The sequence below is a fragment of the Sitophilus oryzae genome, unplaced genomic scaffold, assembly GCF_002938485.1.
Source record: "Sitophilus oryzae breed Bouriz unplaced genomic scaffold, Soryzae_2.0 scaffold_151_pilon_pilon, whole genome shotgun sequence".
In the NCBI taxonomy this organism is placed as follows: Eukaryota; Metazoa; Arthropoda; class Insecta; order Coleoptera; family Curculionidae; genus Sitophilus; species Sitophilus oryzae.
The window spans coordinates 226,066-251,796 of NW_022146192.1; the positions used below are offsets into that span (position 1 = coordinate 226,066).

General features: G+C 33.0%; 1 protein-coding gene across 1 annotated transcript in view; it reads right to left on the minus strand.

The window, feature by feature from the left end:
* Window positions 1–25,731, minus strand: part of LOC115878624 — a 46,518-nt gene that overhangs the window by 13,135 nt on the left and 7,652 nt on the right. Inside the window, exon 3 of the mRNA XM_030895170.1 lies at window positions 17,318–17,539. Within this exon, the coding sequence (XP_030751030.1) occupies window positions 17,318–17,539 (222 nt within the window). The remainder of the gene's footprint in view (window positions 1–17,317; window positions 17,540–25,731) is intronic.

Sequence of the window (25,731 nt, forward strand, 5' to 3'; positions counted from 1 at the left end):
ATTTTGGTAATTGTTGCATATACGGTTTTCGGCTATTTTTGGATTATATAAGAAAATTTTTATATACTCACATTCTATTATCCTTAGAGATTGCAAATATGCTGGGGGAGAAGAGAAATTGTGTTTCTTTAAGTATTTTTTCAACCAAACAAACTTAAGGGACAGGGGAGCGAATAGGGGTGCTAAATAGCGGGGTAAAATCAATATTCTGATTAAATATACTCATAATACAACCATTTTACAATCCTTTAGTTAAGCTTTTTATGTAAAATTTCCTCAAAAAAATGTGAAAAACTGTTTTATTCAGAAATCATTGGCAGGTTACATTGAAGGATATGCTGACAGTAGTGAAGGTTGAATTTTGACAAACATTGTGAATTGATGCATGGTTGCCAAATGAGCTAGTAAATTGTCCGGAATTTCATGCATCCTTTTTTTTTCAAAGGGAAAAATGACGTCATAGGTTTTAAAATGTTTTTATTTAATTTTTTACTTACTTTAATTTAACATATTGGCTAAATCGCCACCAGCGGTATAGAGAATTGTTTAGTTAAAGCTCTAGCAATGAAAACACACTGAGCGGTTTGGTTGGTTTGGTTTAGGCTGGTTTTGTTTTGGTTGGTTTTGGTTGGTTTGGTTTAGATTGGGTTTGATTTTGTTTGGTTTTATTCTTTGTTCTTTTTTCGTATGTTAGAAAATGTTTTCTCTTATTTTACCAAAATTGCATTTTTCCTCAACTCAAGCTCTTTATGTTTGTCTCAATAGCATTAGAATTGACATTTCATTTTATAGAAAATTTCTTAATTTTGAGGGCCATAAAGTGAAACGGATCCCAAATAGCAATAAAAATATAATAAAATATTTTTTCTACAGATATAAAAATTTTAAAGAAAATTCAGTGGGACTGGCACCATTGCTTTCCCTTCTATCGGTGTCATGTCAAATCAAGTGTTAAAATTCTCATAACGTCAAATAGGTGTCAAATATTAAATTCAAATATTTTGCAATTCCGTGCATAATCTATATTTTTTCAATTTTTTTAAATGGAAAATGCGATTTTTCTATATTTGTGTGTCATGTTTTACCAGTTTGTACGCTTTTACCCCGCCCAGCACCCCTATTCGCTCCCCTGTCCCGTAAGTTTGTTTGGTTGAAAAAAATACTTTGAAACGCAATTTCTCTTCTCCACCAGCATATTTGCAATCTCTGAGGTCAATAGAATGTGAGTATATAAAATTCTTTCCATATAATACAAAAATAGCCGAAAACCGTATATGCAACTGTTATCATTATTTTTTTCTTCACACTTTCTTCACACTTCGCGACAATACTGTGCCTTTAGTTTCAAGCCTCTGCCTAGTTTATTCTTTAAACTGGTGACATATCCGATATAGACTTTCCGGAGACTGAGCTACGGACAAATCTAACAAAGCGATAATTCTATTTCCAGCAGAATGCAGTTTAACCATCGTAACTTTTTCAGAAGTTGCTAAAATCTAAATTTTTTTATACAAAATTAGTCTATTTGGTTCTTTCAAATTTTTGTAAACAAAATTTGACATCAAGTTTGACAATGACACAGTAACATTTTCGCTGGTATTTTAATTTCTTAATTTGAAGGTAGATTTTTGCAAATAAGTTTTAAATGACTATTCCAAATGAAACGAAATTCTAGACAAAAGTACAACTTTAATGCCTTTTCAAAAAACTCTAAAAACAACTTTTGCATAAAATTATCTGGGAAGATAGTATTTGACCCTTTCAAAATTTACATGGAATTTTATGTCCCGTGTTCCGATGCACAACACGGTATGAGATGTAGAATGGTTTTATACCAAATTTAGTATGGCGAAATTTCAATTATTCTTATAACGCTATACAGAGTGAGTTTCCTACGATGTTCTCTATGGGTATCTCGGAAACTACTGGAGATAGAGAGTCGGTTAAATGGGGAAATAATTGTCCCCTAATTCCATTATAACCTATTTTAGACAAAAAGTTTTCAGTTAAAAGTTGTGGATAATCACATTCCTAATGAGTTTGTTTTGTCAGATTTTTTCTAAAGCCTGTAATTTTTGACATATGACACAAACATATGTTTTTTTTTAATTGAAACCATAGACTTTAGTTATTTTTTTTAGTACATTGCCACGACTTCATAAAAAGCGCCATTTTTAAGCTTTTCAGCGATATAAGCTATAATATGTTTTTTTTTTCAAAAAATAATATGATTACATACACCATTAAGTTATTTTAGAAAATCCGTCATTTTTTTGAGTACATAAATGCATCTTTTTAGAACTGAATTTCAAGTTATTCTCACAGAACGACCAGCTGACTTCTCCTGTACCGCCTTTTCGAGTGCCTCTCTTAATTCATAAGTTCTTTTGTAAACCTTGTTGTTAACCATAGATGATCCACATGGATAGGTCCACCTCTTTCTATCCCTGGGTCCACATAATTATGATATAAATAATAAAAAAATTAACATTTCTCTCATTGTGAAAAATTCATATTTACAATTTTTGTTTATTTTAATTTTCAAAGTTTGGATGTGACAGTTTCACATGTCTGAGAGCATCAAGAAAAATAATAACTGGCTATAACTCAGTAATTTTGTGAAAAAAACATATTATAGCTTATATCGCTGGAAAGCTTAAAATATGGCGCTTTTTATAAAGTCATGGCCAACTATGGTTTCCATGTATGTTTGTGTCATATATCAAAAATGACAGGCTTTAGAAAAAATCGGAGAACACAAACTCATTAGAGATGTCATTATCTACAACTTTTATCTGAAAACTTTTTGTCTAAAATAGATTATAATGGAATTAGGGACAATTTTTAAAATAGCGATTTTTTAAATATCTAGTAAGCCGTAAATATTTTCAAAAATCCGAAAGGCGCATATACAGGGTGCTACAAATTCGAGGTACGAGCATTGGTAACTCGGTAACCGTAATAGATACAAACATGGTTAAATTGGGGCAAAGTTGCCCGCTTTGGGATCTTCACGAAGATGCCATCAAAAAAGTTTTAAAAATATCAAGGATTGCTGAGTTTTTTGGAAAAAACGGATATTTTTGAAAATCAATTTTATTTTTTCCTGTCGTTACTATTTAGAAAATCAAAAAACTAATTCCACATTCTCATAGCCACTTTATTAGGGCTATCTGATAGTATTTTTAGATTTTCAAATCAGCTGATAATTTGTGAGATACAGAGGCCAACTTATTTTTTTTAAATACGGACCTGCATTTTTTACTTTAGATTTTGAAAGAACTCGCTTTCCTGAGTATAATGATATGCCACACTTAATATTTTTTTGTTTTAATTTTTTTATAATAATAATAATTTTTTTTAATGGACACAATTTATTTATACTAATTTCAAGTCCTGTTCTGTTTTTTTTTAATATTTAATATATTCATCGTTACAATATTGATAAGCTTTCAAACTTAACAGTGACGTGGGTTGAATACGGAAAATCAAATGCAATAAAATAATAAAAAATAATATAAATAACATGTAATATAAACAATCAAATCATTTCCCTGGAAGATGGATTGGAAATGGTAGAGCAGTATAATGGCAAGCGAGGTTCCTGGACCGTCTGATGACGTCAAGTAATTCGACAGGTCCAAATTTTACAAAAAAGTGAAATCAACACATCTGGGCAGTTGCAATAAAGAGTACAAAATGCATTCGAAAGTATAAGAAGTTCTATTCAAAAGCTATAAATAAAATTGAACGAAAAATAAATTGCATAAGTGCAATAGGGAGGGTGGTAACCCTTTCGAACATGTAGACTATGTAAAGCTCTAAAAACTATAATTTGTAGAAGTTAATTTATTCATAATAACTACGATAAATATTATGCAAATTATTAGATCGTACACTGAGAATTTCAAATTCACAATAAGAAAAATTAAAAATAATATCTTTAAATTGCTGATCTGGATATTATTTATTTGAATCTTTCAATTGGCTCAATTTTCCTTATTCAATTTTAATTAGCACTGATCAATATTGTTGCGATGAATATAATCAGATTAAACAATTTAAAAAACAGAGTCGGACTTGAATTTTTTTAAATAATAATTAAATAGTTTTGTTGCTATTCCCGGTACCCAAAAAAAAGTATAAAGTGTGGCATATCATTGTACTCAGGAGACTCAGTTCTTTCAAAATCTGAAATAAAAAATGCAGGTCCGTATTTAAAAAAATTAAGTTGGCCTCTGTATCTCACAAATTATCAGCTAATTTGAAAATCTAAAAATACTCATCAATCAGATAGTCCTAATAAAGTGGCTATGAGAATGTGGAATTAGTTTTTTGATTTTCTAAAAAATAACGACAGGAAAAAATAAAATTAGTTTTCAAAAAAATCCGTTTTTCCAGAAAACTCAGCAATCCTTGAAATTTTTAAAACTTTTTTGATGGCGTCTTGGCGAACAGCCCAAGGCGCAACTTTGCCCCAATTTAACTATCTTCGTATCTATTACTAACTATCTTCATATCTCTACGGTTTCCGACCAATGCTCGTACCTCGAATTTGTAGCACCCTGTATATGACCCCACAAAACTGCAATTCTTTCCCCAATTAACCGACTCTCTATCTCCAGTAGTTTCCGAAATACCCATAGAGAACATCGTAGGAAACTCACCCTGTATACGCTTATATTTCAGTTGGTTGCATTGTGGTATTGGCGACGGTATTGGTATCATTAAAAATCTGCCATATCGAATATGAAATTAAAACGGTATTTTGCCAGTTAAAAGTATCTTTAAAATTCTTCACTTGGAATTATTGAATAAAAAACTATATTCAATTTATTTTAATACAGAATCTCTGTTTACATAAACTATATTTTTGAACACACGTTTCAAATTTATTCTATAAAAAGAATTGAATGTCGCTTTTTCTAAGGATTTCGTTGTCACACAAGGTATATCTATATTTTTAAAATGCATTAAACCATTCAGATGCAAGCTATTAATTTAAAGAGCTGTTATGATATTTAGGGATATTATCAGGTTACTTAAATTATTTGATTAACTAAACCTAGAACGATGCGCTAACAATTAGCTGTTTAATATTTATTCTGAAAACACTTAATTGAAACTTAATTTAAACTATTATGTATATTAATGTAGTACCTAGAGTACTAAGTCATTAACATAATTTATCTGAGTTATACCAAGATACAATTGTGAACTATTCGAATTGAAAATTATCGCCAATGACTAACTTGTAATAATTATAATTTACTCCATAAAATAGTGATGGTATTTAAAGATCAGATTCATTAAATATGTATTCTATATTTATGAATAATATATTGAAGTTAAAACTATTGAATGAATAAATATCCACGGACACAAATTTATTAGTAACATTTAAACTTCAATACAAAGTTTTTTTACCTGACTAATTTATTTAACATCTCAGGAGGTAAAATATTAGACATTATACAGAGTGTCCCAGGCTGAGCGTGCATTAGAAGTTTCTAGAGAACTACAATATCTAGATCGGAGATTTTTTGCACATCATTGTTTCACAACGAGATCTATCGATTAAAAATATTTTCAATATGGCGGCACTTCAGGAAATACCGGAAGTTGACAGTAACTTTCATATTTTAAATGGCTGCCCCAATTTTTTATTACATACTTAAATTTTCTGTTAAATTCTATGAATATTGATATTAAACACTCTATACCTAACATTAACCGTTTTTGAGAAAAAAAAATATTTAAAATTTTTGGAGGAAAAAACTACCCGTCAAGCAAATTTGTATAGTCTAAAAGTCAAATTTAGTGATTACCACAGCTACTGTGACATAAAGAGAATACATGTGCCTATCTATTTCAAAAATTAAATTGTTCAAATGTCATATAATAATGGCGGTAGCTGTCATGGAATTGAGCGATTTATAAATTATCAAAAATCATTTTTTTCAAATGGAAACCCACTTTTTTGTTTCACTAGTGAAAATATTTTCCAATTCGTTACTTTTTGAGTATACATGTATAGGAACCTAAAATAAATCGTTTTTAAGTTATTTAAGATTTAGTTTAAAAGCTTGTAATTTCTTCTTGTAATGCCATAATACCGTATGATCGAATAAAAACGGCGTCAGCGATGGCTATGAAATGAAGATCGCTCTCATTTTATATGTAAAATTATATGGGAAATGTCATCTTCATTTCATAGCCATCGCTGACGCCGTTTTTATTCGATCATACGGTATGTAGAGAGCGTAGACGAACTCTTGCATATTATACTTGTCACAGATTAATTTACTACTTGCTGATAAAAGCCGCCGAGACCCCAAACTTTGAGAACCTCGAAATTGTCACCATCCTGTATACAATATTTAGGTAAATATATTGTTATTTAAATAAATTAAGTAACTCTATCGGCTGGGGGTCCACCGCTTGCACATTAGTTGAAGACATTTTAATTAATTACATGGTGATCTAAGCATTACGATTTTATTTGATGATATGACAGTGCTCTTATAGAAACCGAAAATTACTAAAAAATAACTCTAAATTACAAAAATAACCTCAAATATATTTTTATTTCAATTTTTTAACAATAAAAATATAAATACTAAATACTATGAAATTTAGGACATGTAATAAAAATATATATTCTTGGTATAAAGCATATTTTATAAGAAATATTTTCTATACGACAGAACGATTTATATTTTCTGATTTTCCTTTTAAACTTTGTAACGCCTGGCAGTTACTTTTGGTCATGTTTCATCATATTTCTAATATTTCTGTGGTTAGCAATAAATCTTTACCTTTGTAGCACTCGCTTGATCTTAAAATACATTTCTGTAGGTACAAAATATAAAAGATTTTATCTAGTCCGTTTCAAAGAGATAGAAACAGGAATAAAATGTTAAGAAATATTCTTGTATTTAGAATTCTTGAAATTGAACTACCTAGTCTATTTATTTTAACTTTTTTAATGAACAGTTTCTATAGTAGTAGTGTAATAATACCGTATGATCGCAAAAACAACGGGTTGGAAATGGACATTGATCACATTCCATCATATAAATTGAAAAACCATCTTAATTTCATAGCCATCGCTGACGCCGTTTTTTTTTTCAATCATACGGTACTAGTAGTAGTAGGTACTACTATAGTGGTTGTAGGTTATAGAATAAATTTACTCTTTACTCTATAGTGACTAAATCAAGTTGATATGCCTAAATAAGTTAATGATCGCATAAAATAATTGTTTGTTCAAGAAATTCTGTTACTTTTAATAAAAATTGACTTTGTTATATTGGGTGTTTCAAAATCCGATGAGGAAATTCCTCACGTAAAAATATGATTTATTTCTCATATCAACATAGGCCCCATTCTGCTTTGTTTCGTAGCTACAGGTGGTTAAAATCTTCATTTTTTTTAATTTATCATACTATTTATTCTAAGTGCTTTTAGTGTTTCTAATGAAATTTTGAGGATGTAGGTTACTATAAGCGCTACATATTTTATTGCTAAAAAAGTGTCAACAGTTTTACTAGGGACGTACATATGGGCTATAACTGCTTCCCCTAAGAGATGCAAGATCTTGTCGTTGGTGGGGAAGCTCCTGGTCAGGTGCTGGGAGGAATCCCCCTAGCGCCTGGCTTGGTCTAACAAACTTCTCACTCATCGTCTTGTCCCTGGCTGTAGTGTCGTGGCAGGGACGTACACCAAGACATATAACGATGCCGGACGAGGCTACCCCTGTCCGTCATACCAGGCACCCTCTACTGACTGTGGTCATGTCTCGCGGGTAGTGGGTGTGGGGGGAGGTCTTGGCTTAACCGCCTGGACCAAGAAGAGACATCCCCACCAAGAACCTAAATCCTAGGATGGCGGGACCAGGTCAAAGGGATGCGTGGCTAGATAGAGGACTAGCCATTACTGGCCTCAACCTTGGGGCATGAGGGGGCACCCGATTGCATTTACCCCTTACTTCTACATGCGCGGCTCTGTAGAAGTGGACCGACTATCCCTAGCGACTCGTGGGAACACTATGAGATCTAGTATTAAAAACACCACCGGTGAAACTGACAAGTGAAAATGGCGGTGCTGCAAAAGGATTTCCCAGAGGTTGCTCTGACCACCGACGAGCAAACGTCTCGAGAAGAGGCTATACTGGACGAAGTAGTGGCGATCGGATCGCAACACAATGATCTACAAAATGTGGGTCAGCTGCGTTTTGCGGGGATACACTTTCGGGTGGGCATGATCCTCATAGATTGTGTATCTCACGAACCGGCGAATTGGTTGGTGGAAATCGCACCTAAGCTTAAAAATTTGCAGGGGCCGGAACTGGTTGCAGTGAAGGAAGAAAACATCTCTAAAGGGGCGGCCATCACAGTCTTTCTGCCGAGGAGCAAGGGGAAAGACACCACCTACCTGCTGAGCCTTATCCAGGGTCAGAACTTCAATGTAAGGACATCGTGTTGGCGAGTCTTCAACTCGGGGGAGGAGGGTCATGGTCAGGTCCTTACAATAGGAATTGACCTCAAATCCAAGGAGGCAATAGAGAAAGAGGGACATATCCTCTATTATAGATACGGGACAACACCGGCATCAGGTCTAAGAAGAGACCAAGTTAAAGAGGTGGTGAAAATGGAGACAGATCCTCCAGCCTCCACCTCACGGGTGCCGCCCTCCACCTCACGGGAGCCGGAGGCAAGGTCCAACCGTGGAAGGGTGTGTACCCTCGGAGGAAGAACTGTTGTCAGAGGAGGATGGGAAATACCCTGTCCCCTCCACAACAGGGGTATGATGGGTTATAGACAGTGTGATGAGTCAAGGAAGGGGGGCACAATAGATCTTTAAGGTCGCAGTGATTAACCCCCCTCTTACTCATTCTACATTCTACATGGGCTATAACTGACTTTTTTTCTTTTGTTAGCACAGTTAAGTAGGCTGTTTAATGCCGATTAAAAATTGCGTCTTTATGTTTTGTCGATTTCGGTCTTAACAAAACAAAACAAACGCAATTTTATTATCTTGCCTAAACCCAAGTTTAATGCAACCTTTAAAAATTTTAATGTCATTAACTGGTCGAAGTATTCAACAACTTAGTGATTTCTTAACAAAAGAAATATGAAAAAATGTTCTTATAAATATGGGTGAGAAAATGCATAGTTTTCAAGTCACAGTATATTAAAAGAATATGTCTTTTTTAATTATCGTAAATACCAATATTCTGTTTTAAGGTTTTTTAATTTAAGATTTACTTGGAAAAGACACTGAAAACATGGAAGCGAAAATGTAGTTCTATGGGATTACCAGTAGATGATGATACTACAGTGTACACCTTGTCATTCGCAGATGACCAGGCTGTTGTAGTACAAGATAGAGACGACTTGGAATACATGACCCGAAAGCTTATCGAGGAGTATGAGAAATGGGGATTGGAACTGAATATTTAAAAAACTTAATACATGTACATTTGTGGACAACAACAATACCTGCGACTAGCAACAGGACAAGTCATTACAACAGCTACAAATATCTCGGAATGAAAATATCCAAAGACGGAACACTGGATAAAACAATATTGGAAAGAAATATGCGTAATATGCAAGGCAGAAAAGCAGTTTCGATGCTAAATGGAATACTATGGGATAAGAATGTAACTATAGAAAACAAAAAAAGAATTTACAATTCTATCGTAAAAAGCATAATTACCTACAGCTCTGAAGTATAGCTCTTAAAAGAGAAAGCTGAAAGAACGCTAAAAGCCACGGAGATGGACTTTTGGAGAAGATCGGCTGGAAAATCCAGAAAAGATAAAATACCAAATAAAACCATAAGACGCCAAATGGAACTAAAACACGACATCGTAAATAACATTAGAACTCAGCAATTAATATGGTATGGACATGTGCAAAGAATGGAAGAACATCGAATCCCAAAGAAAATATTAAATTGGAACCCTCAAGGTAGAAGAAAAAGAGGAAGTCCACGCAAGAGCTGGAGAGAGGGTAAAAAAAAATATATAAAGAAGTTTTGTATAGAGGTTTGGAAGTAGATGGATAGGGAGATAGAGAGAGGTGGAGATTAGAAATCGGAAGACGGAAAACGTTGTAACCTGAATTTACTGTAGGTAGTGAATGAAGTAGGCTGAACATCAGTGTTAAAGATTTTAATAAAATTTAATAATAAATTAGATTAAATAAATCATTATTTAATTTTATCTTTATTTCAGTTTCATTAAATGGTGATTAATAAAATAGCGTTTATCTCATCAAGGAGATCGATATAGACAAATTACCAAGTTATAACTTTTAATCAGTGGCGGCTCGTGAGTATATAGGAAGGTGAGGCTACAGGATAATTTTATTCAAATACAAATAAATTTTCTCACCTGTTTAATTTTTGTACAATCATTGAGTTTAACGCCCTAGAGATTCATCGTCTAAAACCTATGAAGTATTATTCTGCGATGCGTTGTTTTTTTTAATTGGTACGAAAACTATTAGGTTTAGTACCAATAAAAATACTTAAAAGCTATTGCCTACCTTGCCTCTTATCTTAAATATTGCGGAAATTTTTGACTCTTTAATATTTGTCTTTTTTCAGTTTCATTTCGTTTTAGAAAAAGAATTTCAAGTACAGAAAGAGTAACGGTATGAATAGGATTAATTTTAAAGGACACTAAAATTCAAGTCCTCTTCGGTACTTTAAAATAAATACTACTGGCGAAGAAAAGCCTAACCTTCAAATTTCAACAATATTTGTTGTGTTTAATTTTAAGAACTGTTAAAATTCCACCTTACCCTGTGTGTAGTCGAGTTAAAAATACTGTATCTAGTAGCCATCAAACAATTTAAATTGAGAAACACAAACAATCTAAATAATTCTAGCCCTAACTGTCCAAATAAAAACAAAAACATAGGCCAATTAATTCACCCACGCTGTGAACGCACTTCATGAGTCCTGCATACAATATCGAGACGTTGTCCACCGTTGTCGCAATAGTCTATAGTCAGATGATTTAAACTACCAATGAAAACACACCCAAGCGCCAAATATCTCGCCTCAACCCTGCGATAGAGATGCGTACCCCGTCGTAACGCATCGAGTCCACAAGCGAGTTTTTACGTGATCTTATCGTCGCTAATAGAGTAAACGCCACGAATGTTTGGGAGTGATTCATCGCTTGATAAAGTTAGAATCGACACGCGCGCTATCATTTTTAATTTTCACTATTAATTTTAATTAAAAACGTAAATTTTTACCGCAGAGGTAGGTTTTTAAAGGCCCGGTTTAATCATCTGCCTGCGCTCCTCTTACTTATTCTAAAATGTTAGCGTGATTGACAAAGACGATACTATATCGCGTTTCTTTGATTGATTCGTTTTTGTGCGTCAGTCCATTGGTGTGCTTGCAGTGCGACCAATGGGGCATTCCATTTTATATTTATAACCAAATACATGTTTTGACAAGACTTTGACAATTAAAACAACAGATTATGTATTGATTATTATATGACTTGAAAGACCACGGCACTGGAATTAAGTTTAATATGACCTTGAACAGATTAGTTCACATGGTAGCGACCGATGAATCACTCCCAAACATTCATGGCGTACGCATAGGTAGGCAATACGAACTTTCCAAGCTAGAATTATATCGCCTGTGTCAAGTCGCGTTCTTTTTGGGCTTTCGATGGGCTTTCGCGGCTTATGTTGCGCCTGGACCTGGATGTATTTATAAAATATATGTTTAGTTTTATTATGTTGAATGTGTTGTAGAATTGTTATAAGATATACTGGGATTAAATAAAAAGCTAGATACAAAAAAATAAATCGTTCCTTCATTTTAAAGGGTAGGCGCGGTCTCAGAGGCCTACTCTGACGAGCCGCCGCTGCTTTTAATCGGCATCAAACGACCGTTACAATTTTGTTAACAAGAGAAAGAAGTCTGTTGCGCACAAGTTTTTTTAGAAACATATTCCAGTGATAACCCATATGCACGTTCCTGGCAAATCTGTAGACACTTTTTTATCACTGAAATATACTCACTTATACCACAGCTTAAGTAAAAACCAGCTCGGACAGTGTAGCGTGCCGCTTTGATCTTTACGCTCAGTTTACTACGATTCGAAAGGGGAACACTAGAGCAGCAGAGCTCTCTTCAAAACCAATAGCCGCGTAAGCTCAGTCCAATGAGAGATGTATTCAAAATTTTACACGTGACGTAAAAATTATTCGACTGGTGCTAGAACATAATTTAGATACACGTTTTTTAAATTGTTGACTTTAAATAAATATGCATTCTCAAAGAAAAACATTTAAAAAGCAAATTAATTAATTTATTTTTAGAAATAACAGCAAAATGAAATAGGTACATTGATTACTTATAGTTATTTACGAATGTTTCTAAATTAGGAGCTTTAGGTTTTTGTTATCTTACTTTTGCGTATAATTTTAACAAAAAATACATTATAGGAAAATTTTGATTGATGGTTGAATTTAATTGTCTGAAATAATTTAACGAATTTACATAATATATTTTCATTTAAGGAAACAAAATTGTTCTGAAAAATTTTATAAAAAAACTTTTTTTAAAACAAGTTTTTATTTAAATGCACTAAAAAAATAAAATAAACTTTTTCTTTAAAACTTTTATTATGAACTTATAACGTCATTACACAATTTTAATATTATATAAAAGCTTGTCGCGAGATTTGAGTGTACAGTTGCACTCATAAAATCTGGTTACGACAACTTTTATCTTACATAATTCCTGGTCTAGTGGTCTATCATAACACAAACTTTGAAAATGAGACAGGGTGGACTACAGGTTTTAGTTAATTACTTGTTTATCGATGTAGAGAAATCTCGCGACAAAGCTTTTATATATCTAATATTAAAATTGTGTAATGACGTTTCTAAGTTCATAATAAAAGTTTTAGAGAAAAGAGTTTATTTTATTCTTTTAGTGTATTTAAAATAAAGCTTGTTTAAAAGTTTTTTATAAAAGTATTTTTCTACACAGTTATGCTGGTTTCTCAGTGCCCCACACTTAAACTCAAATGTTTTCTTAAATAACTTTCTATGGGTATCCTAATAATATGTATATCGATTTTCATTAAAAAAGGAGAACTTAAAAAAAACGACAGCTGTCAAATTTGACAGTTCAAATGTGAGAAAAATAAAATGAAAACCGACTATGGGGTAGGGAGCATCCAATATATCGATTTTTATCAAAATCGGACAAATTTGAAATTATTTGACAGCTGTCACATTTGACAGCTCAAAATTTTTTTCTTTCATTTTAGCCCACGGCCATCATCGATTTTTATCAAAATCGGACAACTTTGAAATTTTTTTGACAACTGTCAAATTTGACAGCTCAACATTTTTTTTTCATTTTCGCCCATGGCCGTCCTATATATCAATTTTTATCAAAATCGGACAACTTTGAAATTTTTTTGACAGCTGTCAAATTTGACAGCTCAAATTTTTTTTCTTTCATTTTAGCCCATGGCCATCCTATATATCAATTTTTATGAAAATCGGTTGACTTTGAAATTTTGACATGTCATTAAACTGTCATTTTTTCAAGATGGCCGCCCATATATTTTTTTTCATATGTATATACCCACAATATACCTATACAGGTTGTTAAATTGTTCATTACTCGCGGCAAGAGTTTTATGGTTGAAATAACCTCGGCCCGCTCGTCGATAGACGACGCGACGGGACGAGTCGGCAGAAAAATCAATAATGCATACGTTCTCAATAGGCAGTGTTGCCATTCTGTTTCCCTATAAGTAACTGTCGAGTTAACAACCTGTATATATAATATATATATATATATATATATATATATATATATATATATATATATATATATATATATATATATATATATATATATATATATATATATATATATATATATATATATATATATATATATATATATATATATACTATATATATATATATATATATAATTTCAGCCGATCCATTCATAAATAGGGGTGTAAAAATCAAAAACCTCAACCAAACCAAACCTCAAAATGCCGCCATTTTGACAGCTGTCAAAAATTCGGGTCATGCCTTGCAAAAAAATGTATTGTCATCGGGACTGAACCTACATGCCAAATTTCAATCTCCACCACAATAAAGGAAGTGGTTTAATTTAACACAAGATTTGCCCCGAGACAAACATACATACATACATAGATAGTTACATACAAAGCAAGTTAAATAGAAGCTTATAAAATAGCCTCAATGAGGAAACTAAATAAAAAAATGGTCACTTGGCATTGTAAAAGCCTCAAATAAGTAGTCTTCATCGTTTTGAAAAGCTCTAAAGTGTAAATATACTTTTGAATTGAACATTAATTTTGAATTGAATTGAAAATTAAACAGACTATATTTTGAATTATTTCCATAATTATTTCTGCAATCAGCAGCCGCACATCCCGGAAAACCTTTTCCCATTCAAAATGCACAAATACCTATGGTTAAATATAAGAAAAAAAATCGAATTAAAATCTTCCGTAATACGGCCCTACGCGCCACCGGTGGAGGCTATGCATCGACTGAATGAGGCTGACTGTCGGTCGCTTAATTCAGTTAGCGCATCGTCGGAGTGGGGCGTTTTAAATTCGAGCGTGGGAAAAATTGGCGAGTGTCAAAGCTATGTTATTCTGTAAGCTGTGCTTATACCTAGTAACTTTTTACCTTTAAGATTTCATTCGAAGCGCTAAAAGCACTTGGAAGAAAACTACTAGTATAGCTCCTGTAGCTACAAAACAAATATCCGAATTGAACCTATGTTGATATAATAAATAAATCTTATTTTTAAGTTTTTGAAACACCCTTCATAAGTAAACACTTAAATTATCATTGGTAGAGATTTTATGTTCATAAAATGCTTTGGTTTATATTCTTAGATTTCTTTATTCTTGTTAGATTATTTAATTATTGTATTTTTTTGCTTAAGAAAATTTTAATATTACAAGATAAAGTACTAAATAATTAACGAAACTTATTACTTAATATTTTGTAATATACAGAGTTGTTCACCACATACGATGCGGAGTATTGTAGCTAAACTCTTAGATTTTTGCAAATTGTAAGTTTTGGGTTCGTTAAGGACTATTAGAGCTACAATTTAAAAATATTTTTACAAGATACAGAGTGGCCCAAATAAATAAAAAATATCGAAGTTGTATTTTTTTAAATGGAACACCCTGTATATTATTACATTTTTAGTTTCTACGATTAAAATAAAGATAAATTTGATTAAGGTTTACCGCATTTTAATCTTACCGTTTTTGAAATATTTAGGTTTTTGTCAAAATACAGTAATAATTTTAATGCTTTATTTCTCCAGGCGTATTTAAGTTTTTAAAACCAAATATTGTACTGAAGTATTTCTATTTACTAAATTTTGTGTTACAATAATAAAAATTATACTACCTTATACAGAGTGTCTAAAAATTTATTTTAAATAATAACTAGCTATAAACGGCATTAACTTCTTTAATTTAAATGGAACACCCAGAGTATATTTTATGATAATCAGATGCACAATTTAATTGTCTATCAAATTGTATTATATCATTTTTTACGTATGTCTTTAGGTTTTCGTAGAAAATGCATTTTCTTATAATTTAAACCTCAATTATCAATATACCCATGGATATTGACATTTTTGATTATTTTTAAAGATGTAACAAATTTTTAAAGAGTATAGATAATAATTGTCGATATAGTTCATTTATGTCATTAAAAAATAAAAAAAAATGTTTAAATGTTTGTAAAGGAAGACCAATTAATATGATTCCAGTATTCCAACTTCATTAATTGACTGTTTGCGTTGATTAATAATAATTGCTCCAAATACTAAAAAACTTAATTTTGTATGTGTTTTAGACAGTGTGGTAAAAAGTAACACCACAGACTAACCTAAAATTTAGTTTGTGGTAACACCTTAAACATTTTATTTAATTTTTTGCCGGATGCTTATTTATAACAACAGAGACGTCCATTTTGATAACTTATTATTATATTGATTTCTGATTCCAAATCCACATTTATTTAGAATAATTTATTAACTAACACAACTAAATATGTAATTAATTAATATTTGGGCGGAAATAATGGTGGTATATTTAATTAATAGTATACTCTTTTATAAAGACTTAAATAGTTTTATTTTTGTATAAAAATAGGTTGGTAATATTATTGTTTTTAGCACCTGTACATTTGCTGCTTTAAAAACAATCTAAAATGTCAATATTCCATGGGTATATTGATAAATGAGGTCTAAATTATAAGAAAATGCATTTTCTACGAAAACTTGAAGGGATAGGTAAAAGTGGTATAATACAATTTGATGGACAATTAAATTGTGCATCTGATTCTCCTAAAATATACAGAGTGTTTCATTTAAATTAAACAAGTTATTATTAGAGAACCTTTAGTTTTTAAACAAGTTATTGCCGTTTAAAGCTAGAAATTGTTTAAAATAAATTTTTAGACATCCTGTATTAGGTAGTATTATTTTTATTATTGCAACACAATAACTGATCAATTATTAAACTTCAGTAAATATTTTGTATTAAAAACTTTGATATCCTTGGAGAAATGAAGTCTTAAAATTTTTACTGCAATTTCACAAAATTGAAAATATCTCAAAAACGGTATGGTTTAAGGGTGATATACCTTAATCAAATTTACCTTTATTTTAATCATAGAAACTAAAAATGTAATAATATACAGGGTGTTCCATTTAAAAAAAAATACAACTTTGATATTTTTATTTATTTGGAACACTCTGTATTTTGCAAAATTATTTTTAAATTGTAGCTCTAATAGTCCTTCAACGAACACAAAACTTACAATTTGTAAAAATCTAATCGTTTAGCTACAATACTCCGTGTCGTATGTGGTGAACAACCCTGTATAAACACCGTTGTTTCTTAGGAAGAGTATATAAAATGTAAGTATATTTTGATTTTTATGTGTTTTGTTTTAATATCGATATTCCTAGAATATTCATTTAATAAACCGACCAAAAAATACACACACTATTTAACTATTTAATGGAATATCAGTTATAGTTATAGTTACGTTAGTTGGAAATTAAACTATAAATAGTTGGATAAATATTTCTGTTTTCTATATCAATAATATTTTGATATTTTATTTAATTTTTTAAAGCTACAATTTATGCCTTTAGCATTTCTTAGCTATAAAAGTAGTTTCAATTAAGTGTTCTTTTTTTATCTTAACCCAGATACGAATGGAAATACCTGCTGGCATATGTTCGTCGTGGGATGATGTGTGCATGTGTTGCCCGCCGCCACTGCCGCCGCGCACGCCGCTGTGCCCGGCACTTTGAGCTGCTCCTGCTTGTAGTCGGGCTGGTAAGGCAGCAACATTCTTATTTTGCCCCAACGGTTGAAGAAGAGAGCGATGGCCCCTATCCACACTACAAGGACCAGGAGGACTATACCTATTTCTACTCCTCTTACCTATTCAAGAAAAATATCTTAATTAGCGGATTATTACTAGAGTTTTATATACCGGGTGCGTCTCAAAAGTGGCTTACCCCTATAATTTCATTTAGTCAGTTAAAAAAATGAGATTTGGTATGTTAGTATATGATGTAAATTAGGATTAATTGATGTATTCAATTGTTTTTGGTCACTTCCTGTTTCATCGGAAATTACTTTTGAAAGTTTTGATTTTTCAATGGCACACTAGGTATATTGCTACTTTACTGGATAGAAAATGATACTCTGAATAGAATAACATATCATATGTCAATTTTTGACATTCTCGCATATGGTCTATTTGAAATTGTAACACGCGATATGAAACGACAATTTGAACCGAAATAGTGTGTGGTACCAAATTATTTGTAAAAAAATGCTTTTTCGAAATATGCTAATGAGCCACCCTTGTTCCATTTGAAAAAATTGAGATGTGATTAAAAATACGATTTGGCCATCTTTTAACTGGCTAGGACAAGACACGAAAAACATTAGGCGATCAAATCTATTTTTCCAAGGTTCCTTGATTAAAAAATTAGTGTTTTTAACACAGCCATGACACTATATTGAAATTTAAAATTCAATTTTATTTTAAGCGAGAATGTCAAAAAAATACATATGATATGTCATTCTATTCAGAATGTCAATTTCTATCGAATATAGTAGAAATATACCGAGGGTGCAATTTAAAAATCAAAGGTTGCAATCATTTCCGTTGAAACAGGAAGTGACCGAAAACAGTTGAATACGTCAATCAACCCTAATTTATGTAATGTACTAACATACCAATTCTCGTTTTTTTATCTGAAAAAATAAAAAAGTTATAGGGTGAGCCACTTTTGAGACGCACCCGGTAGAATATAGGAAATATAGAATAATATGGAAAATAGGAAATATCCGATTTTAGGCCGTTTTAGTTTGACCTAGGACATACCAAAAGTTTCTATAGTTGTTGGGAACTTTGCAAAATTCCTAGGCTATACTAAGGTGGGTGAACCATAGAAGAATTCTTGTCTTGAAAATCAATTTCTGATGAATTCTTGTCTTGAAATTCAAGACAAGAAATTTTCAAAGTCTTGTCTTGCAGATTTCTTGAATGGCTAAGTCTTGTCTTGTCTTGCAAGACTCTTGAAATTTCTTGTCTTGAAAAATTTTACATTCTAACAAAAAGGTAATAAATGGTATACAAAATGTAATACCGAAAAATGAACAACAGCGATGCTAATTTTAGTAAAAAAAATCTTAACGGACCGCAAACAAACTACGCCAACTCGCCCGTTTAACGAAACAGGAGCCATTACCAAATAAAAACTGAATAAGTATAAGAGGATATAAGTAAAGGTTAAGGTCGATTCATGGGTTTTGGGTTATTATTTCGTACCTAACCTTGTGCGTTCATTATTTAGTTCTAGTTGTTAATTCTTTTTAGTTTATTATGTTCTATTTTGGTTACCCGTTTGTTACTTTCATTTTTTATGGTATTTATTTTATTTATTTATTATGGAAGATTGGTTGGAAAAGTTTGGACACAGGGTGTGAGGAAAGGTCATGCTAGAGTGTACTATTTGCGCTATTTGATACTACTTTTTGTTAGCGGAGCAATTTCGTGTATGAAAAGTAGTACCGAATAGCGCAAATGGCGTGCTCCAAGAATCCACCATTATTTTCGACTACCGTTAGTTTTTTTTATAATACCATTATACCAATATAATTTTGTGTATAAAACCAATTACCAATATACGGTTTTTTGCCTCGACTTTATTTTATTTCATTCTCAATTCTAAAACACTGGCTATGATAGAAAAAAAAATGAATACTGATCAATATTAATGCCGGGTTTATACAACATTTGCATAAATCGTAATTATAATCACAGTCTTAATCATCGTCATAATTAAAGGCTAAGTTCATGGTAGATGTCAACAGGTTTATAAGAAGTGGATCGTTTAACTTTTATGATTATGACTATGATTGTAATTACGACTATGTAAATGTTGTATAAACCCGGCATAACTTGCGCAAAGACTTAATTATCAGTTAAAAATATGTATAATCTCTAACTTTCAAGAAATCTTGCAAGACTCTTGAAATTTCTTGCATATTAAAGTCTTGTCTTGAAATTCAAGACAAGAAATTTTGAAAGTCTTATCTTGAATTTCTTGCAAGAGTCTTGGTCTTGAAGACTAAGGAAGGAGCATAATGCTATCCATGTATTCATGCGTGGTGGGCGGAAAAAGCTCTCTAGGGTGGGGATCCTTGACAGTTCTGTTTGACGATTCATTTGACACATTTGAATTTGATTTGAAATTTTGTGGATTTGTCAGTCTTTACGGAGCTTATTTTATGTTATTTATTATTTATTCTACTACTGATAGTTGTATAAAGGTAGTAAATCTAGATGGAAATTGTGGCAGAACTTAAATTAACAGTGACACTATCGCGATTTATCGAAAAAGACTCTAAAATAGTTGGAGGCAGAAACGTAGTGTGGCAACATTAATCGTCATGCTGCATATCATGCAGCAAACCATTACCTGTTTTGTCGGTTTTTTGGGCGCGAGTCAAAGGAGCGGTAATATAAGCACGAGTGACTGACGAGTAATTACGCAAGCGGAGCAGAATGTGGGCGGAGAAGACAACATTGCGGTAGCACGAGGAATAGGGCGATGAGCAGCGCGAAGAGCATAAGCTTTGTTCGGGTTCTTGTTATTACTGATCCTAGAACTCTGCAGCGCATGCGCAAATGAAATAATGTCTTTATATTTCCTTCTGCGCATACGCATCACAGTTCTAGGACGGTTCAGAATCGGTCGAATAAGAGAAACCCGAAGTAAGCTATAGTGTGGCAAAGGCAAGAAACACAGACGCGGCGGAGAGTCACTCGCGTCGCTATTTTATTAGTGCGATTCCTCGCTTCGTAGACTTCGGCTGTCGATGTAAAATTGTAACTCGCGCGTACGGGAAAAAGTAAGTTTTTATGTAAAGAAGTAACCTATTATTATCTTATTTTCTTGTACTGTAAATTATAATATAAATATTTGTTATGATTCTATAAAAATAATAATTTTGCTTTGATTTCAGTTAAAATATCGGTAGTGTACCTATGAAAGCCGGTGGTTGCTTATAAGGCCAATAAAAAATTTGACAGTAGGCGTTGCTTGGGTACATGGGCCTTACTAGGTACATCTACAAAACATGAAAATATAAACACTTAGTTTTTAGTTATAAATACGTATATTTCAAACGTTATTTTGTTTCAAACAGTAACAGGAATAAAATGTTGAAAACTATTCATATATTTAAAATTAAATAAAATTTTATAAAATAAAATATTTAAATTAAATAACCTACTAGTCAGTTTATTTAACTTTTTTAATGAACATTTTCTTTAGTAGTAATAGTAGCAGGTAGTAATAATACCGTATGATCGCAAAAAATGGCTTGAAAATAAACATCGATGACACTCCACATATGGTTTTATATATAAAATGACAGCGATCTTCTTTTCATAGCCATCGCTGACGCAGTTCTTCTTCGATCATACGGTACTACTGGTGTTACATAGGTACTACTACTAGTATTAGGTACCTACTAGTAGTGGTTCTAGGTTAGAAGTGCCTAAATCAAATTTATATAACTAAATAAGTTGATAATCGCATAAAGAAATTCAACTTTTAGGAGATTTTCAACATTAACATTCATTTTTTTTTCAACATAAACATACATTTTATTTTTAACAATAATTTATGTTTATAATAAATATTATTATAATAATGCCTTTGTTCGTGGCATCATACACGCATACACGAACATTAACCCGGCCTATGGGAAATCAGAGACTCCTACTCTGAATCCACATAGGTAATTCTCAGCAGGCGCGTCCAAGTTGCGGCGGTGGGTCCAACTTCACGGAGTCGGTGGCTAAGTTCTGCTGGGGACCCAGTATTGCGGGGTATGACGCAATCCCTTTGCCCAGGGATACGGGTGAAGACCACACCGGCAGTAAAGGCGGAGAAGAAGAACTTCGGTACGGCGGACCTGGCGCAAGTGGCAACTCATGCTTTTAGGGGGAATATAAAATCACAACGGCAATGTCTGTTCCCAGATTGGGCGGTTGCAAACGGCGTCTGACCCAGAATGGGCGGCCGATACACAAGCCAGGATTTGGCATAAAGGAAGGCAACGGGATACCACCTTTATTATTAATTCCCAAGAAAATAACATGAGTGCATTTAATTAAAAATTTTCCGGGGTTATAAATAGTTCCCCAATCGGATCTCCGGGGGGAACGGCTTTAAATGTGACAAACAAAAGAGCGAATTTGAGAAAACCAATTAAGATCGGAACATGGAATGTAAGGAGCCTATTCGAGGCTGGAAAACTGGCAAACCTCATACGAGAAATGAACAGACTTAGTCTGGATATCCTAGGCGTTGCAGAAACCTGGTGGCCTGGGGTGGGAGAGTATTCTTTTACTCTGGTAATGAAGATCCAAAACACAGGAAAGGTGTGGGAATCATAATAACAAAAGGAATACTGAAATCTGTAGTGGACTTTGTTCCATACTCGGATCGCACTGCTTTATTAAAACTCAGAGCCAAGCCAAGTGATCTTAATATAATACAGGTATACGCTCCAACTGTAGATTCGCCGGACCATGATGTGGAAAGATTCTATGATGAAGTCAAAGACCTGCTCAAATTGACTAAAAAACACGACGTCAACATAATTATGGGTGACTTCAATGTCAAAGTAGGAAAGGGTAAATTTGAGGAAATTATTGGTTCCTATGGTCTTGGAGAAAGGAACGAAAGGGGCGATCGACTTCTGCAATTCTGCCAAAAAGGCATGAAAATAGCAAATACGGCGATTCAACTTCACTCTCGCCGTCTCTATACCTGGAAGTCTCCAGCGGACCGACCGGACAATGTAATACGAAACCAAATAGATTTCATCCTCATTAACCAAAGGTTCAGCTCAACCATCAAAAGAACCAGCACCTACCCTGGCGCCGATGTTCCTTCTGACCATGTGCTATTAGTGGCCGTAATGAAAATTGCTTTATCGAGTCAAAGAAAGCTAACCACACAGCAACGGATGGCGTTGAAGAATGAGGGATCCAATAGTAAAATCGGAGATGAGTGACGAAATCAACACACAAATTCAAGCAATAATACCGAATATGGGAGAACAACCAACACAATCTTGGACAAAGATAATGGACATTGTATCAAATTCAATGCAAAATAGGTTAGGATATGAAGCAAAAAACAAAAAGCAAAGATGGATGACGGATGAGATATTGTTGTTAATGGATGAACGTCAAAAGTACAAAAACAAAACAGATGGCATGTACAAAGATATTCAAAGACTCATAAGAACAAAGATTAGAATAGCAAAGAACGAATGGCTTAAACATGAATGTTCAGAATTAGAACAGCTGCAAAACCAACATGACAATTTTAATCTGCATAAAAAGCTGAAGGAGACTGCTGGCATATATAAAAAAATGAGATCAACTGTGACAGTCAATAATAACAACCAGATTGTCCTCGAAAGCATAGAAAAAAACAATGTTTGGGAAAAGTATATAGAAGAACTTTTTGACGATGAAAGACACTCAGCTGATATCAATAACTTACTAACCGGCCCATCGATCACTAAAGATGAGATTGAAAAAGCCATACTTAATTCGAAAAATAACAAAGCGGCTGGGCCAGATGAAATTCCTGCAGAAATACTTAAGCTGCTAGATGAAAGAGGCATTACATCATTACATAAAGTATTCAATATTATATATGAGACAGGTCACTACCCCAAACAGTGCTTACGTTCTACTTTTATACCCCTGCCTAAGAAGACCAATGCTAGAAAGTGTGAAGATCACAGACTTATTAGCCTGATGAGCCATACCCTAAAAATATTTCTGAAAATAATACACCAGAGAATTTACAAAAAATGTGAAAAGGACATAAGCGATACGCAAATGGGGTTCAGACAAGGGTTAGTCATCAGGGAAGCGATAGTTGCAACACAGGTGGTTGTCCAGAACTGCTACGATCAGAGAAAGGAAGTGTGCCTGTGTTTCATAGACTACGAAAAGGCATTCGATCGCGTTCAGCACCACAACTTAATGCAGTTCCTGAAAAGACTTGATATAGATCATAAAGACATCCAATGCATTGAGAAGTTATACTGGAACCAAACAGCAGAAATAAAATTGTCCAATACCATGTCCAATCCCATACAAGTTAGAAGGGGGGTGCGACAGGGTTGCGTTCTGTCTCCACTCCTATTTAATTTATACTCAGAAGCTATTTTCCAAGAGGCTCTGGAGGACGTGGAAATGGGGGTCAAAGTTAATGGAGTGTGGATTAATAATATTCGTTATGCCGATGATACGGTCTTAATTGCAGACAATATACACGACCTACAACCACTGATCAACAAGGTAGGAGAACAGAGCAAAGCAATGGGTTTAAACATCAACATCAAGAAAACCAAATTTATGATTATATCCAGTAACCCAGATGTGTTTATAAACTCCTTCCTAACATTTAACTCAAGGCCCATAGAAAGAGTAGATAAATTTAAGTACTTGGGCATCTGGCTCTCCGAAGATTGGACATCAGACAAGGAAATTAAATGTCACATCGAACAAGCTCGGCAGGCATTCTTGAGATTTCGAAAAGTACTTGTCTGTTCTGATTTTGACCTTAGCCTTAGATTAAGATTCGTAAAGTGTTATGTGTGGTCTGTGCTCCTTTATGGTATGGAAGGTTGGATATTGAAAGCAGCTACCATTAACAAATTGGAGGCTTTTGAGAAATCATTTTACGGCTAGATTGACAAATGAGGAAGTTCTCAGACGCGTTGACAAAGAGCGTGAATTATTTGAATTGATTAAAAAGAAAAAGACCGCATACCTGGGACACATAATGCGACACCCCAAATATCAATTCTTGCATTTGTTGATAGAAGGCAAGATCGAAGGCCGAAGGGGTATCGGAAGGAAGAAAATGTCTTGGCTGAGGAATATCAGACAGTGGACGGGGCTACTCGATGTTCAGTCGTTAATACACACCGCCCGGAACAGAGAAGCAATGGAAAATGTTATCGGAAACATCCATTAATGGATCTGCACTAGAAGAAAAATAAAGGTGAGGTAAGAGAAGAATAAAGGTCAAACTCACCTTTATTTTTCTCCCAGAGTTCAGTTTATAATCATCTGCTGATGATGCTAACATGGTTAGCGAAACGTGCGTCCAGTGTAAAAGTAAAAGTGTTTTGGTGTATTGTGGTGATTTAGTGTTTTTATTTTGCTTTGTTCTTTGTGACGCCATAATGTTTTTTTACTTAAAAAGTTGAATAACCCTTATAAATAATAATATTCTTCTTATAAGAGAATTATATGACTAAAATGTAAGGTTTTTGACATATTTAACATTTTCTAGATATAAAGAACAGTTTTTAAATTACAATAAAAGCTACCTAAATTGGAATTTACCCGGTATAGCTTAATATGTAGTTAAATTAATTATTGTACTTTAAATCAAATTAAAACTTGATTCAAAAAGTTATACAGGGTGAGGCAAAACTAATATTGAACATTCGTCACCTTTAAAAGCATGTTACTCTTTTATTTTAAATGGAACACTCAGTATATTATCCCGATATTTAATGGAGAATTCATGTCTCTTCAAAATACTATTGAAGTTGCCTACCCCTCATACAAAGATTTTCTTAGATATTTTCATTTACATGATTTGATCTCAGTAGATCTTTATTATTTGATAACATCTAGGTGGCTGTGATATGGTCTGACGTTACTCCAACATAGCTGTCTAATTAGTCCAACTTTAACAACTAGTTATCATTTTGTGTGAGTTAAAACAAAAAAAATTGTGAGAAATTCCCGAAAATGCAAACTTATCCTACATCAGAAAGAATTGATATGATTCTATTAGTTGCATTTAAGTAGTCTATTAATTGGTGGATACACACTGCATTCACCAATTAATAGAAAAATTAAATGCTCCAGATTTTATCTAGTCTGGTTTTCTTATGGGGATATGTTAAACACAGTGTTTAAAAAACTCGACCAACTATTGTCGACAACATGAGAGAAATTATTGTAGCTGCTTTTCGAGGTAGAATTCCACATATGCCTT